The 18,176-nt window shown below is 40.0% G+C and overlaps 1 protein-coding gene across 4 annotated transcripts; it reads left to right on the top strand.

Annotated features, from left to right (window-relative positions):
- Positions 1–1,062: 1,062 nt before the first annotated feature.
- LOC145449157 (uncharacterized) lies at positions 1,063–17,975 on the top strand. 4 transcript variants are annotated; one of them, XM_080327622.1, is made up of 6 exons: positions 1,063–1,417; positions 1,543–1,677; positions 3,670–3,705; positions 4,184–4,264; positions 5,955–6,071; positions 17,328–17,975. In XM_080327622.1, exons 1-6 carry the CDS (start codon positions 1,372–1,374, stop codon positions 17,396–17,398), a joined length of 486 nt encoding a protein of 161 aa, XP_080183748.1. In that variant the 5' UTR covers positions 1,063–1,371; the 3' UTR covers positions 17,399–17,975. The 4 variants fall into 4 exon arrangements, with proteins under 4 accessions (XP_080183748.1, XP_080183750.1, XP_080183749.1 ...); XM_080327624.1 differs by lacking the exon at positions 4,184–4,264 and having other exon boundaries at positions 1,065–1,417; XM_080327623.1 differs by lacking the exon at positions 3,670–3,705 and having other exon boundaries at positions 1,075–1,417.
- Positions 17,976–18,176: the final 201 nt, after the last annotated feature.

Below are 18,176 nucleotides of genomic sequence, written 5' to 3'. Positions count from 1 at the left end.
CAATGTACATTATTCAAATGAAGAGTTTTTTATGTTTAAAAGAGATGCCTGCTCATAGGACAGGTTCTTCAGACACCAACCAGGTCTTCCAGCAAGCTCACAGAAAGCCAATGTCATAGATAGGAAGGTGTCTTGAGAATGCACCATAGTTTTTTTTGCTCTAATCAATACACCACAAGAATGTGATATAATGAAAACATAGCAGGGTGCAGAAACGACTTGGAGTAGTCTTTTAATCAGACAACCACCTTGGCCTACAGCATGTAAATAAGAGGTTAAATAGAATAATGGCCTAAACTTTCATAATCCGAACTGCAAACGATCTGTTATCATTTCGGTGTCTGATTGGGCGCTCTCGTCAGGACACGTATTTTCAGTGCCAAGCAATATCTGCTGAGCTTGGCGAAATGCCATCAAATGTTGCAACGTTTTTGTCGTCAGCGATGTTCACTTGTACTGCCGCATGTCGAGCTGTAGCATGCATCGGTACGTGTTGGTGATTCATAACATTAGAAACCAGAGACGGGCTCGAGGAAGCTTAACCTGTTGTTGGAGCCATATGATACTGACTTGAGTAATACCTTTTCGAGATGATGTCTCTGTTATTGTCGTTTATACGTAACGACAGAATTTAGGAAAGTAGGCTATGCCTTGCTCACAAGCACGACACAGCACCACTGATGTATAAACAACAGGAACTATTCGCTAGGAAAAATGCTTCTCAATCGCTTGCGGTATTCGGTGTATTGTTGCATGCAGTAGCAGTTTAGCTACAGTGACTCAGTAAGAACCAGAACTTGATATAGTGCAGCAGGCTTAATATGTACGTTCCCAATACAAAGGAAATCCGGCAAATCGTTGAAAGAAGTACAAGGGCTGGGTACAAGCATCAAAAGAGCAACTTTAGAATGTAGGAGCTTCCAAGAGCGGCTCGTATCTGAAAGCGACTGTGTATTATCGTAAATGATTCAATGTTATACATTAGCATGCATTTTCGACCGCGGAATTGCTCTCGTAAGGTCCGGGCTGTGTCTAGGGATCGTAATAATTTGATTGCTGTTGAAAAAATCGCTCTAGTCCAGCCAGCATTGTAGTGATCATATGTAGAGTATAAACATTGAAGAGGTATAGCTGGATACTATACGGTAGTTGCATGTGTAACACAATGTGTGATTGTAGTGGTCTATTTCATAAGCCACGTGATGCAATTAGTACATCGGAAAACCGTCCGTGTAGCCTACAAAACTGTTGGCGAAATAGGCCACAAGACACAAAGCTAATCCATGACGCTTCCTTCAGACATAGGCCTGTGCAGAATTAGCAATATTCATACTGCGGTGTCGCAATACATTGCACCGCGAAACTCGTCCAATGTCCAATGCGAATAGCTCTGTCGGGCTGAGTGGACTACAGAAAGGTAAGCAATAAGCATTTATATTTTGCAATTATCCATGCTTTGCATGAAAACTTCATACATATTATATATATTTATATTTCCTTCATATTACATCCACCGAAGTCATTTTTATTGTATTTCTTCAGACCTCCTCATATTTCTACTGGCAGCGCTGATAGTGTCAGCGCTTCTGATATTCATCTCATGGAGAGTGTGGAAGAGGTGCTGTGGAAAGGAGCTAAAGGAACTTAGAGCACAGAGGGAATTAGGCAACGAAGATGGTAGGACTATAGATGACTAACCTCCGTAGGTTAAGGCTCTCATGCTACGTGGGAACGATCGCAAAATAAATCACCAACGTACAATAGCTTGGATACACAGCTATAAAACTGTTTGAAATTAACCATAGCTTGGGAGGGACAAGGCGGAAGTAGACGTGTGAGTGCATTATTGTATGATGCTGCATTACTGTAAATCACGTGCCGAAGTTCGTGTTAGGCAACTTTTGGCGACATTGGGAACTGGCGGACTTAAATAGCAAAAGTCATAAGCTATAATTTTACATTACGATCAAGTATAAAAATAGTTTTCCTACATGCCCGAAATAATTTGATCCTCTTAGTTGTTGTATACTAATTGCATGTGGCGGCATAAGCAAAGTGCAGTCACTATAGTAAGGCCTATGTAACACCAACCGATATGTTGCATATATGTATGTGCCTATGTTGTATAATTTCAGTGTGATCTGTTGACAAATCTGTTACCAATGTTACATATACATAAAGTTATACTATTATGCGTTGCTTTGCTTCTACTCCCAGTGTATTATCTGCGTGATTCGTTTTACAACTACTAGGATAGCAGAGTGAGAGTGATTTAAGAAGTTACTTGGGTCCTTGCGGTTTGCGGCATGTAGTTGTTCCACGCTTCGCATTCTATGAAATTCAATAAGAAATATTGCAAATACTATCAATTTGCGTACATTACGTCCTATTTTAAAATCAAGTGTTTTCAATTCGGATAATTAATATTCGGATAATAGCCTACTGTTTTAGCTATTGCTTCTATAATTGAGTGTAATGCGATCTTTATTCATTGTGTTTCGTTTCAATATCAGGTACAATGTACATGTCGCTTCTCATTTTCGTACGTATAATTGAGACAAAATTTGAGATCTTCAGCGAATTACATGTTGAATTGTATTGTCACATTGCCTTACATAACATCTTCAATACTCTGATAGTTTGTACAATGATATGATTTATATCCCATCGATTAGGCTACGGTAATCTACTTCGTGCTCAATCGGATACTGATTACACGCTATGGACCGCATGTGGTCGGTCACTTTTCGAAGTACTCGGGTGGATTTTGTCAACTTCTGCTGGTTACTCGAGTGCTCAGGTTTTTAAGTTATATAAACTTTCACTTCTACGTCACAGTTTCATAAAAATGCAGAACTACCTGTTTTCGTGTTTTGGATTATGTTAAATAGAAAGTAGCATATGAATAGATTCACATCACTGTCGTGAATGCAACTACATGACAACTGAGCGATACAGACTCGGTATAACGGTAGACATAAGTTGCACCTCTACATTTACGTCACCATTAGTCATTCTGCCTTGGTGGCGAAGGTGCATATTGTAATTTTGAAACCTGTTACACGCGAGTGACCGATGAAAGTTTGGAACGCCTCTTTTCGATCTACTTTTACTGCTGACATGCGTAGGCTACTACGCAGATTTTCTTTTTATATTTTACTTCAAATGAATATCATTATTAGTGTCGGTGTCTTTAATTCAAAACGCCACAAGATTGCGATACATTGTACAAATACGAAGGAACCGAAACGACTTGGAGAAGTCTTTAAATCAGATATACGCCTTGGCCTAGCTAGAATATGTAAATTTGAGACATGCACTCTCAATGTGAAGCACCAGGTGTTAATGTAAAAGTCAAGAGGTGACGAGGAAGTAGCCTGTGGCGGTAGGCGAGGTCGATATGTCAAATAGCTTTGATATGATTTGAAAATCGGTATCTCTACTTGCATTAAGTAGACATTTGCGTTCATGCTTCTACCTCTACTTGTGTACCAGCAATCACTACTTTTACCATCTCTGCATAGGACTTATCACATTTCGCAATGTCCGGACTAAAATTTGTGAAGTTGCAATCGCGAGATACTCTTATTACGATGCCGTAGGCCACCATTGAAATTTGGACGCCATCATTCCTCGGCCATCCAATCTAGTCTGCTCTTCTTTGTCCAGGTTTTATCGAGTTCACCCGAGAAATTTCAATCGGTGGTAGGTATACTTGCGTGTGTTTTTTACGCCATTTTTTCCTATCTCACACAGTACTGTACTATACTCTACTGTGCGGTACTGCACGGTCTTGGATTTGTTTCCCGTGTGTGACCTCTGACGGTGTGTCTGTATGCTGTGTAGTGTGAATTACGTATATTAGTGGTAGAATCTTCAAATATTTTCTGATGTGGGGGCTCGGTTAGCTTGGTTGACACAAGCATTTTAGCTATAGTTTTTCAGTAGGGCCAGTCTATATACAGTGTCACGGCTGGAAACTATTTAGCGTGCACTTTGTTGACGAGACCAAGTCACGTATAGAGGACAAGCATATAGTCACTACTTATAGTACTGCATGATGCGTATTTCTTCATTCTAAGTTCATTTGTATTGTCCGTGCGGTGCCTTACTAACACGCATCAAGTTGGTGTTATTTGAGAGAAAAACAAGCCACTCCACTCAGTGACATATATTTTACTAGACTGGCCTTCAATTCGTTCGAGCACCGTGACACCACGAGATGACCGCAGAGGGAGTAGGAGCTCACGAGAGCAATTATTTGGTGAATTTCAATCGGCATGACCTCGCGTTTCATTTCAAATCAAAATCAACTCAAATCAAAAATGAAGTATCAATGATTCTGATCTGCCTGCCAAATTTATCGTGTTTCTATTTTCTGTGTGCAATATACGATTAGTGAGTATTGAAGTGTGCTGTCTTTAAAGAATGATTTTACACTTCTAACAATATGTGCGACTGTATGCATTTTGTAAAACTGAAATGCATGGGCATGATTACACACAGGGGCGGACAAACCTGCCTTTCTATTATTCATATTATGTACCATACACTACAGTTTATATATATATAGATTACGAATGCACCATCGGGAACTTTTCGTGTAGGTATTTATGATACCCTGCGCACTGTGCAGGGTGCACTTTGTGCCACGTATTACTGTACTTTGCTAGTAGCAGTGCTAGGGAAAATATGAAATTGTCCTTGATTTGGATTTATATTGTTAGGAATAGGCATGGCATCATGGGTTATCTAATGCTTCTAATTTCCCATGGTACTTTTAAAAGAATAATTAATCGAGATGCTTCATTCACGGCCTTGGATATGCTTTGCGTTGTCTGTTATGGATTCACGACATCAATTTTGAATTATAATGAATAATTACAAATATTCCCAACTCTGATTGCTGCGAATAGCCTTCATTGAGAAGTGCATGCTGATTGATACACTGTCACACAGTAGGCCAGGCCTATGGTGAATGACGCATTGGACTTGGTCTTTGAACTGTATATTGCATCGGGTATAGCGTTTCATTTAGCGCCGGCAACAACATTCCCGGATATTCGTCATGGATTTTAAATGACATCCCGCTGGCATACGTTTGAAATCATCTGCAGTTGCATGCTTACAGCAATGACGTATTTCAATGCATTCAAACATTCCATCCCACCATAGTGGGTTTCGTAAAAGCGGACTTTGCCACTACTGATAGAAAAATAACAAAAACTAGCCTACTTCATAAGTTGGTTAGAGATAGAGCGACTTTGATTCAAAATATCCAATTTGATATGCAACGGAACATGCGTGGCTGGTTTAATACCTCTGTCAGAGATGTCGTCTATTCACGCGACTATATGATCATAAGCACTCCTGCCATTCAAAGTACTTGTTGACACATGGTGACGACATTGAGCTATCAAATCACATTGAAAACGTAACTTTATTCGCCACAGAAATCACGGCAGATCACTCTGTATATTTTACTGACGTCCCGTTAGGTTGATGAGTAGAAGCCGTTATCGGTGTGGTGTTCGGAATGAATAATTTGGTTCCCATAGTTTTCTAGTGTACACTGTACAAGTGTACACTCATTTTTAAACTCGGGGTGACTTGATTCTGGGTATACTTTGCATTACAAATGTACTTTCATTTAAGGCATAGACCCAACATTGTACAACGCAGGATGATATTCCCACATATACCTGAATCTCGAGGTGTATACCGTATATGTATTGGATATTTCGTAATCATGCAGGATCTTTAGTCAACCTGTAATTAGCAAAAACACGGGGGTACGAACGGACATACAGTGCTGATTTTTCGTATCATGATTTCATATTAGTATGAGTGGCGCACTCATGTATGAAAGATTTGATTTTTGTCTCATTTGATCCCATCTATAATTTGATGGTATCATATACTGTCGAGTACAGTTGTGCGGTATTCTGTTTTAGAGCGGGAGAATTTTCAACAACGCGCCCGACCAACTGCACCCTCCTTCAATTCATTCACAGGTCCCGGAAACGCAATCAGTATGGAAACAGTGTCATCTAGCGCCGCCGGTTCTTCAGGTACCACTACTATCGTTGTTACTACTAAATAAATACAGTCCATCCTCAAGATTACCGGACCACGACTGACCTATCGATCTCGCCTCCCATGACATGCCGCCCTATTTCTTGTCGCTTTCTTTTTCTATACTGTATTCTTTACTTTCATTCAGTGTGCATGCCTCCTCTTTACTACGCCTAGGCCAAGGTGGGTGTCCGATTCCATTGACAAATCCAAGTCGCTTCGACATCTTCCTGTCTATTCATTGTATCGCATTTTTTGTGGTGTATTGAACTGATAAAATTGCTAATAAACCAATGATGATGATGATCGTCGTTAGGTCTCAATGACCACTGGGCGTCTATGCGACGTATGTTTAGATAGAAATAACTCCCATCCGAATAAAAGATACAACTAGGGTTGCATTTGAAACAAACGGTGTTTTAAAACTCTTTTGTTTAAAACATGTTTTATACAGTGTTTTAAACAAAGGCCTTTTTAATGAATCAAAATTGTGTTTTTTTTAAGTTGTAAAATTATGGCATAATTGTGTAAATACTCTCCAAAACACATGTTGTATGAGCCTACGAACAATTACCACCCGATATAGCCGACGTATATCGATATGGGATGGTTGAAAAAACATGTTTTAAATAAGGGCTTTGTTTTAAACATGCTTGTTTCAGATGGATTTTTATTTTAAATGCAACCCTAGATACAACACACTCGCGGCTGTAAATCCCAATTAATTTATCCTTCAGTCAGCGTTGCAGTAAATCGTAACGCTCATTACCAGTGTAAAGGTGCAAAATATCATACTGGAGCTGTATATTTGTACAATTACGTTGCTTATATAGACATTCTGGGGTTTAACCTCTTCGCAACTTTTTTCGAGCTAGCGATTAATATAGGTCATATATCTTCATACGCACATGTAAAATGAAGGTTATGTGACCGCAATTTGAGAATTGCTGCACACCTTCAGGAAACTGCCACTGGCGAAAGGCTGTTGCGATTCGCCACTGTTGGGCCATAAATAAAATAAGCATCCGCGACGCCAAGTTTTCAGTTGGTGGCTATGTGTTAGAAACGATCATTCAGACATTGTCTTCTACTACAGTGTTTATGCTTTCGTGTATGGCACTGTATCAATTTTAGGGATATCATGCCTTTAAATCGTGTTTGTTTTCATTGTTGTCACTTACCAGCTGTGTCTCGAGCCATGTTAGTCCTTCCTTATATATACACAGTACAGAGTGATAAATGTGTCACCGTCAGAGCTTCGTCATCAGGCGTTGGTCTATTTCACAGAACTACTTGAATTAAACGATTCCAAGTAAGGAGCGTTGAAATCAAATCCAACGATAGCTTCGTATGGCTTCAAATTTTTCCACATCAGTTTTTCTATTGACTAGCTATAGCGGACGCCAGTAATATTAGTAGGCTGCAATTGCGTATGCGTGTAAATTTGCCACAAAGTGGCAGCGTTATTCCAGTTTAGGAAATTGTTGCCAATTTCCTATCCTGGTAAAATGCTGTCATATTCTTGATATTAAATGAAAGTACATTGATACCGATAATTTCGGTACGTTTGTGCTACGTATATAATCTGGAGAACTGCTCTCAATAACTATGGCTCATGCATATTCTGCGGTATTAAGGAGCTACACATGTTGTCATTGCTGAAACCTATGTCACGAATAATTTCATGGATTTCAGCGACATAATTGATAAAAGTCAGCAGACGGGGTATGTGAGAACGATTTTAAATCCCAATTGTGTCGGACGGTTTTATTGCAAAAGATACTGTATGCTGGTCATACAGTCAGCAGGGTATAATGACTTAAAGTCTACTGCCTATGATACAGGGGCGGGCAACATACGGACCGCGGGCCGGACGGATTTTAAGCGGCTCGCAGACAGCTTCGGGTCTTACGTTATAATGTCGCCCGCAGGTTTACATAAATTTGCGAGCGACGACACCGGCGAATCTATAGGCATACCGTTTCAGCTCACAAAACTGTTATCAGATCCACGGACTTTACAAACAGTGGCTGAATTTGTTATCATCACCTTCGAACCCTTATAAGGCTAATGGATTTCTCAGACTCTTTAGACATGGTGTAAAAGGCCATAGAAGCCGGTCACTATCTATCACAATACTAACAACAACAGCGACAACACCAAAAACAACATTATTTGCGAGCAAACAGTTTCGACCATCAACATTAACAAGATAAAGCTGCGTTCAAATCTAACGGACGTTCACGTACATTCTTTACTGCGAATTTCAACGTCCGTCATGCAGCCAGAGTTCAATTTTGATGGTCCTCAGATGTCTCATTGACTCCAGCAGCTATTGAAGCAGCCTACATTGCGTTATTTAATTCATTAAATACCGTTTTGGGCCTCCATGCTTTAACCTTGAAGTTTACATTGAATAAGATGAATTCCTTCTATATGTGAATAAATACGTGATCAATGTATCGATTCGGGAATCTGGCCCGTCAAGTACTTCATTTTCCAATATCCGGCCCGCCGACTATAGAAGTTCCCTGCCGTAATGTAATAACTGTGGCTGTAGTATATCCGGGTGATGAGTGGGGCTGGTCTGATTTCAGTTCGTTGGTGGTGATGTGTTCTCATCATCGTTAGTGATCAATGCTGCATGTTTATGCCTCACCACAGTCTGTATACTGCAATGGTATGAAATGCGCTTGCAGCTCATTGCAAGGGACGCGCCAATGTCAATCACGTGTTTTGAGCTCTACGTCACTGCATAGCTTATGTAGGTACGACTTACGTGTGAAATATTACCTTACAATGGGCAATGAGAAAGTTGAATTACAACATTACGTAGAGTGACGCACGGCAAAGCGCAACGGAAGCTGACTGGAAAGGTATAGGCCTACCCTTCGTATCACGTCACCAGGGCATATCATTTGGAACTGTACTACCATGTGGTAGAGACGTCCGGTGTGCAACCTGTCACCAGCGAACCCAATGTGATTGACAGAGAAAACATCTTCGGCCCGCGAAGTAGTGCCTATTTTTAATAGCGTGCGACCGGCAAATTGGGTTTCTATCAATGACGCGCGGTCAGGGTAGGCAATTGAGGCAGTACCTCACCTGATGTCATGATATGTAAAAGAAAATTGTGACACCATCAATGATTTTTTATAACACCAATGATTATATGTATTTTCTATCGATGTTCATAATCGACTTATTTCAAAACATTTTGATATAGAAAATCCCGTAATTTATATATTTATTGCTCAAAAATATAACGCAAAACGAGAGGTGCGGCATATGTATGGCATAGGCTGGCCGTCCGTTGGCCAATCTTCACCTGTGATAGCGCAATTCATCATAAGCAGCTCAGGATTCGTAATGACTGGTATTTATCGAACGCTATTGTCGCACTGATTCCGAAAATCTAACTATTAATATCGTCAGATTGCCCTCAAAATCGCCAAGGAATGTGAAATTCGGCATTGTTACGTCTGCAATGATAACGCAGCGGAACAATGAACACGTGAAGCGCAGATGGATTTGCCAGGGCTGTGGAGTCGGTAAATTTTACCACCGACTCCGGCTTCGACTCCGACTCCACACATTTTCAATATACCGACTCCGACTCCGACTCCGACTACTGGGTCTTTAAACGTATCGACTCCGACTCCGACTCCCGACTCCGACTCCGACTCCCGACTCCGACTCCAGCATTATTAGCAATTTACTTCGAAAATTATATGCCACATTGTCGGTTGAATGACTATCATACAACCATTAAACATATTCAAAATTGCAAACGTATGATTAACGGTGGCATGCTAAATTGTTTCATTGTGGCACAGCTCGAATTATCCACTATGCAATTAACATGAAAGAAAGATTTGCTAAATATCCTTCCTTTTTCAAGCTTTTATAACGTGGCCTCTCTAATATCCTGAAATGTATGAATCATTCAAATATGGCAGATATCCAATCCTGTATAAAAATGTAGATAAAAAATCCAAGTGTAGCTCTTGTGTATGAGTCAGCAACTAATAAAGAGATTGAACTTACTAATTTTGTCATTGCACACTATCCTGATTACAAGCACACAAACTCTTACTACTAATAGACATTGGTCATAAATGGAATTTAGTTAAGTAGTCAAAGACCATAACCTATGTTTAGTCTACATGTACTTAATCAGGTATTCAAGGATTTGGACTCACAGTCTTTCTTAATCATTTGTTCGACCCAAACAGCTAAGCTACACTACAAATATTTTTAATTTTGTCAAGTGGGAAGCATCGTTTGGTCATATTTACATCAATTTACAATTTTACAAAACCAGCCGATGCATTTGCTCTGTCACAGTATCATGGTATAATTCCAAAAATTGTATCAATTTTGACTGCATCGCGAAAATGCATATTGCGATTTTCTTCCCCTGTGCAACTGAGTTGTAATTTGCAAGTAATGTCTAATTTTATCTATATCAGGGGTAGGCAACTTTTTCGGCCAAATGGACACACGAGATTTACGAACCATTGCGTGGACAATTGGAATGTTGATAACCTTTTTTTAGTCGTCCGATAACAGCGAACCGAATTAGGTAACATTTCAAACAAGACATATATTAATACGCTCTAAAATTGAAAACAATATGTCATGCAACTTTGCAGTGCGCAATCAGGCCCTGGTCGCGCGAAGCGCGAATTTTTTTTTCAAGGTAATGACTGAATTATATCAATAAATATGTTGCATCTGTATACCACTGGGCTCATTTGGCAAGGACAGGATTATTCGACGTTTAGACATAGCAAAATCGACGGTATCAGTGAACATGCCTCTGTCATTTTGTGCAAATGTTTTGTCGACGATCTCGCTGCGAGTGCACAAGAGAAGCCGCATGTTGGACGACACGTTATCTCCTAATTGCGAATATAGTTAGACTCAATTCTGTGAATAATTTGTATTTATAATTTTCAGAAGGGGGCTTAAATACTGAATGCATGAAATCTAATGACAATGAATCATGCGAAGTACCGAGAAAAATTTCAAGTCAAATAAATCTGCTGTGAAATATTCTACTTTATGGTGATATACGAAGATCTGGGATAAATGTGGCTGGCCCCTGGATACGTAAATGTGTCAGAATTGTTGTTTTAGTCATCATCAAATTTCGCGGTCATACTAATCAAATTTTGGTTGGCCTTGCAATTGTACCTGATGTCATAAATAATTTCGAGAATTACCTCGCAGGCCACACCTAACCTTCTCGTGTGCCAAATTTGGCCAGCGTGCCATGGGCTGGTCGCACCTGATCTGTATGGTTATTAATAACAGCATGGAAAACTGAATGGGATAGAACGGTAACTGCGTGGCCTGTCAATCATTTACGGTTGAATAACAATCAGCAGATAACGATCAATCAACCCCGAATTTTCGGTGGTTTGCCGTGATACTACGGCTTACGTAACAGCCATACATCGGGTGAAGCAACTGTCATTATTATCGTTAGCGTGATTAGTCTAAATTAATTTCATATCAAGTTGAACATCGACGCCAGTGTCCTTTGTAGTTTCTAGTATGCTATAGTGCTGTGCAATGTGTATAGTATTTAGGCTACAAATCTACATGTTTGAATAGCATCATAAATTGGATAGTAATTGGTATGTATATCTAATATCCGACCAGCTTATGCCAACTCCGATCACTTTTGATCCATCAATACAGGATGGTGTTCAATTATATCGCTAGCAGCTAGAGCAGGGGTTCCCAAACTCTTTATGGTCGCAACCCCACCTCTCAATTTGGCGTGCTGGTTACTAAAAAAGGCTATAGTGAAGCTGGCGACTATATGTGCGCAGTAACTCGACAACCTCCCTCCTTAGATTAAAAGAATCAATCAAGAATGTAGCAACGTATATTAGTCTTTTTAAGCGATTTCTATCTATATCCAATCGAAGTAGTCCAAGTTAAATAGATAGAAATACAGATAACGATCTATAAGTTATTATTCCACTGCGCCGAGCCTGCATGTGTGTATTATACTGTTAACTCATCCGCATAGCACTACCGGCACTAGTTCTTGTTGAACGTCATATTGATTCTTATTATGCTCTCGACACTTAGTAGTTTCTGATATTCTCTTATATTTTTTCTGATTAACACATTCTATCTGCCCCATTAACTGTCTTCCTGTGCATCTTACACCGTGCCAAGGAGTTTACAAGTCATTCACTAGATAACGTTATCAAGGTACATCATCATCATCATCATTGGTTTATTAGCAATTTTATCAGTTCCATACATCACAAAAATGCGATACAATGAAAAGATAGGCAGGTGTCGAAGCGACTTGGAGTAGTCTATGGAATCAGACACCCAACTTGCCCTAGGCAGGGGGTTCTCAACCCGCAGACGTTTATTTTTCGGTCCGCGACGTTTTTCGTTATGAACTCAATTACTACTGGGACAGTTATGGTACATATTGATTTAGCGACTTAGCTAAATTATCGCACCGTCTCTGTTTCATTTGATTACTCATTCCTTGGTTTGTTCTGATTTCTTGGTAGATGCTCGAGTTGATTGGTATTGTTTTGAATCGGTGTTCGGCTGGACACTTTTTGAAGAGTGTTTCACTCACCGCGAATGGTTTGAACAGAAACGAGAACAAGGAACGGGAAATTAAACAGCAAAAATTGGATTCGTAACTCTGCGTGGAGAAATGAATCTGCTTGCTCAGATATAAATGGAAAACCAATGTGTCATATTTGTCGAAGAACAGTTGTCGTACCGCAGCGTAGTAGCTTAAAATGATACCACAACAGTTTCTTCTGCAGTTATACACATCGCCTGATCTTAGAAAACGTAACCAGCTAGGTGTCAAGCCGTAAAGGCGTTGTTAAAATTGCCGACGACGTTACAGACGCATCGTTCAAAATTGCTTGGTATATCGCTAAACCCCAAAAATATGCTACAGAATGTGTGATTTCAATAAACCTTTGTGTGAATATTCGCTGTTTCCGAATCTTAGCAGCAAGCACAACATCACCTGACAAATTTCGAAGCTACAGTTATCTGATTCAACCGTGACCAGAATAGTATCAGCAATGTCAGTCGATCTTTTATCGCATATTCTGAAACAAATTGCAGCGTATTGACTCATTTTCGCCGCCTAGCATTGGACAAATCCACCGACTTCACGGACATTGCATAGCTAATTACATATTAATACACACTGAAAGAAAGGTAAAAGAAGATGCCACATACTGTCAATAATTACATTCAAAGTATTTTAGACAAGACAAGTTACTTACGATAATGATAATAGCACTTAAGTGACCCGTTGTACGCTGCTACGTAAGCCGGAGAATAACAGCAAACAATCGAGATATTCTGGCTTTACTGATTGTTATTCAACCGTAAATGATTGACAGGCCACGCAGTTACCGTTCTATCCCATTCAGTTTTCCATGATAACAGTGATTGGTGGTACACAAAAATTATATTGAAAATTCTTTGAAAGCAAATGTTTTCATGATAGAGAAGTTGGAGTCGGAGTCGGAGTCGAAGTCAGGGTCATTCTCACAAACTCCGACTCCGACCGCAGTCAGTATTTTCCCACGACTCCGACTCCAGCTATTATAGTTTTCACGACTCCGACTCCGACTCCATCAAGCGAAAATTACCCAGACTCCGACTCCGACTCCACAGCCCAAGGATTTGCCTCATCTACTGTCAGCTAACAATCCGACAATATCTACGCAGTTATACAAGGCTCCATAATAGACTCCGAAAACCGTCGGTGTATCGTGTATAGTTGTGACGGCCAACATGTAGTGCAGAACAAATACATTCCCTTGATGATATATCTGCTATGTATTTTCCATCCATATATGGTTATGGTTATATATACTTTCAATTGTGGATACGCATAGTAGCCTCTTGCGTAGCCTGCGTGTGAATAGTGCTAATGTGATAGGAAACTAGTCGCCAATTGAATCAGATACCATTTTGGGTATATATATATAGAGAGAGAGCTGCATTTAAAACAAATGGTTGTTTAAAACACCTTGTTTTTTAAGTTGTAAAATTATGCCATAATTGTGTAAATACTTTCCAAAAACATATTGTATGAGCCCACGGACAATTACAACCCGATATGGCCGGCGTATCCGATATGGGATGGTTGGAACCCTCCAAATCAGTGGTTCTTAACCTTGTCTCCAGCGCCCCCAGGGGGCGATTGGACTTTTGAAGGGGGCGTAAACGCCCAGGGGGAAAAATGGAGGGCACTGGGCTCAGGGGGCGGTAGCGGGAGGCGCTGAAGAAAAATGGCTTCGCAGTAGATGGTGTAGTAAGGACATATGATTATATAGTAGAACAATGGTTCTATATATCCCTGACTTCTCATTGCAAAAACGAACATTCGACAAAATCCGTCAAATAACAACGTTTTTCGTTGCGCTCATCGCGAAATATCCCCGAGCGATGTTTCCATGAATGCTGTGGTTTATTTTAATTCATGTAAAATGAATTTGGGGTACTTTTGGATTGCCAATTCCCCGTTAAAACACTCCCGTCACGTTAACTACTCCAAATTGTTTCAACATCTTCCAATCCTTTCATTGTATCGTAGTTTTGCGGTGTTTTGAAATGAATATTATTATTAAACTGATACTTATACTGATAGCTCGAGTTATTTTCCACAAAATGTTTTGAACTAGGTATTGTATCCTGCAGCGCACTGCGTGTCGAAATCGAAAAGACACTGTACTGCACAACTTTTGAGAGTGATGCCCTTTTTACATTAAAGATGTTTCGAAGCATTTAGGTCAAAATAATTACCTAAATATACTTGTATCAGAGAGATTCAACATTAAAGCGTCTGAATATTTCTTCATCGTGGCTTAAAGCAGTGCTTCTCAACCCTTTTCAGTTCGCGCCCCACTTTTTATCCAAGTTTAATTGCGCGGCCCACCAGACACCCTTTCGCGACAAACGCTCAAACCGCTGCTCATGGGCGCCAGTTTTTATGTTTCCAGTGCGGTACAGTTATCTCGTCGCGCCTAGTATAGTACAAAAACACAATGAATACCACAGACAAAATCAGACAACAAAGCGAATATCCAATCAGCGATTCGTCTATTACGTCGAATTTCCGGGTATGAGGAGCTTGATTTGCGGTAATTGGGCTGGATTGCTGCATTTCCCTATCAACGTTCGCAAAGACTTTGAAGAAAGAATGAATTTCAATCTCACGCATACACAATAACGCACTGTCGAATTTCACGCTCCAATCAATATGATTGTGACGAAATCTGACTCCCGAATTGTGAGCACGGCGACGCAGCTTGTGGCGCAAAACAATTTAATTTGGAACAGAAGAATGTGAAAGTACTTTTCTAATCTTGAGAATATAAAGTATTTGGAATCTTTGGAAATTTGATAAGGGGCCCATGAAAATTATTTGAGGTAACAAATTCAACTGCAATCAATGTAGTTCTGAAAGCACTATTCAAGTTCAGTACCCCCAGTCACATATTTGAGGTATCTCTGCATTTCTCTGAGAGCTATAAAGGTGACTAACATTTCAAAACTGGTATTTTGCGAATCCCGCAGCCTAATTACCAAATCTGAACGTGACGAAACCGGACTAGTACGGGACTCATGCACTTTCGGACCAAAAACATATTTTCTCCGTAAGGCTGTAGTGAGTTTGGTCCGAAAGTGCACGAGCCCCGCAGGTCCGTCAATTACATGTACCGGAATCATCATCCGAAAGTGGGAGTAAACGTTGAAAATTTTGATATTTTTCGTTAATTTTCGACTTGCGTGGTAGAGAACAGACCTACAAATTGGGATCTATGATCGTTTCTTAAAATGTCTTCGCGGCCCACCGGTTGAGAAGCACTGGCATAAAGGATGATACTTCTTATTATTGCTACCCCCAGTCACGTTAAAGTTAAGAGCTTGGTGCAGGACTAAATTTAATGTGAGCAAATCTCAACCACATTCTCAATTGATTTAGTAGTCACACAAAGCCATAAAACAAAACCCAATACTATTAACTTCCCGTATTGCCAATCGCAGAGGAGAATTCGGGATGTGTACGTCGATCTCGAATTAACTGCTATGAGCCCGTAGGCCTTACCTGATGGTTGTTACAAAAACCTGAATTTGATCCCGAAAATAGCACATACAATTATACCGTTAATTAGTCGAGTGGTCTAAAAGTGAAGTCCCAACCCGAAACGGGATTCGACCACTTACCCATTGTTTTTACTACAGTCCCTAAAATAGGGGGGCGCCAGACCCAGGCAATTTTTGAAAGGGGGCGCCGGAGAAAAAAAGGTTAAGAACCACTGCTCTAAACAGTCAGTTCAACAGCTATAGTACGTACTACGTAGATATTTCGTCAAAGAAGCTATATCACCCTATATTTTCAATTGTCGATGTCAATCCACTATGATGTCACAATTGAATATTTGTGACGTCTTTAAAAACAAAAAACAAAAAATAAAAACAATGAAAATCATGTTTTAAACAAGGGTCTTGTTTTAAACATGTTTGCTTTAAATAGATTTTTGTTATAAATGCAACCTTAGGTGTATCTATTTGTAAATCTAGATCTAAAGGGTCAGAGCCTCACTAACCATGAACCGCACCGCGCGTCACTAGCTCTATTATAGCCTACCTTATTTATATACAGCCAGATAGACTGATACGTTTGAGCTAATCTCAGCCGGGTTGAGAGAAAGGACGCGATCAATAAAATCACTCAAATATGCATGCTGAATTTACGCATGAGCAATTTTGATTTTTTGTGATATGAAAAATTTTCCGTCAAGTATTAATGATTATTATGTGTAGTCTGCTATCAAGCTCATTAAATTGGTAAGTCTAGCCATCACCGTTACCGATTCATTAGGAAATGGTGGGCCTTGCAACTCATAGAAAGCCGTCCAGTGGATGAAATATGGACCGCTTATGAAAAAGGTTGCACACCATTGCTGTATAGGTGTATAGCATGACTGTAGGAACGCCACAGATTCAGTATAACTTCATACCATTTGCTGACAATGGGCATAGATTTTTATCAATTTCAAATTGATTCTTTTGTATATTTTTTAGCAACTCACACACACACATCCTCACATCGTCCTACATGTCCATTAAATCGCAATCTGTCTATGTATTGCATTTTATGTTTTGTGTCTGAAGCAAATGAAAATATGGAAACTCCGTTTATGATTACTGCCTTATCGTTTCAGGTCCGCTTCTGGCTGCCAATGACCCGTCGCTGCCCTCATACGACACAGTGATGCGGCAGCATCCTGGCTAACACACACGTATATCGTCATCAGCAACCGATTATTGGCCAAAGTAAATATCACTGTGATGCCGATCTTCCCGGCTGTGCTTGAGCTGAATTGCGACCTTCGTAATATTTCCAGTCTTGGGCGCGCCACTGAGATGCAACTACTATCATTTTTTGTTGTTTTATGTTTGTAACTTTTACTATACGTACGTCTCATGAAGGTCTGAACACTTCATCGGTGTAACGGATTTGTGTACACGTTTGGTAGAACCAGTGCAACGTGCGGTGTTTCCCAACTAATTTGCGCTTGAAGCTGCCGTTTTCCTGTGACATCCACATCATGCGATGTTCGTTTAAGTGCAACATAACCGGTAGGGGACGTATGAGATATATCTTCCTTGATAGTCACAAATTGTTCTGGAGCAGTGGTTCATTACGGGAGTTCAGAGGAACCCCAGTGATTCGCTGAGCCACTCACGTGGGTTCACCGGAGATCAAGAGACACATGCAGCTCATACAACAGACGTCACTCTGATTTGCAGTTAATATTCATCATAATTTTTATGTTTTAAAAGAAAATAATGTTTTCATGGTTCGGTTATTTTGCACTATTATTTATGCACAGTTCGTTCTGTGCAACCAGCTTTCTATACTATTGTATCAGATGAGGGATGTCGTAGAGTTATTTACCTCCGCGAAAATACGGGTTTTCTAGTTAGTAAAGGATAAGAACCAATGTTCTAGAGCTAGACTACGGAGAGAGCTTCCACATCATATCAGAACTACTATTACTCCACTCGCT

Source organism: Botryllus schlosseri, chromosome 10 (assembly GCF_051294905.1).
Source record: "Botryllus schlosseri isolate E-star chromosome 10, Bs_hap1, whole genome shotgun sequence".
NCBI classification, from domain to species: Eukaryota; Metazoa; Chordata; class Ascidiacea; order Stolidobranchia; family Styelidae; genus Botryllus; species Botryllus schlosseri.
The sequence above is the reverse complement of the archived record's forward strand: the minus strand, read 5'-3'. Positions and strand labels throughout refer to the sequence as shown.

Coding starts and splice junctions, on each gene's coding strand:
- LOC145449157 (XM_080327622.1), top strand. CDS start 1,372: ATGTCCAATGCGAATAGCTCTGTCGGGCTGAGTGGACTACAGAAAG. Junction 1,418..1,542: donor GCTGAGTGGACTACAGAAAG/GTAAGCAATAAG, acceptor GTATTTCTTCAG/ACCTCCTCATATTTCTACTG. Junction 1,678..3,669: donor GGAATTAGGCAACGAAGATG/GTAGGACTATAG, acceptor TTCTTTGTCCAG/GTTTTATCGAGTTCACCCGA.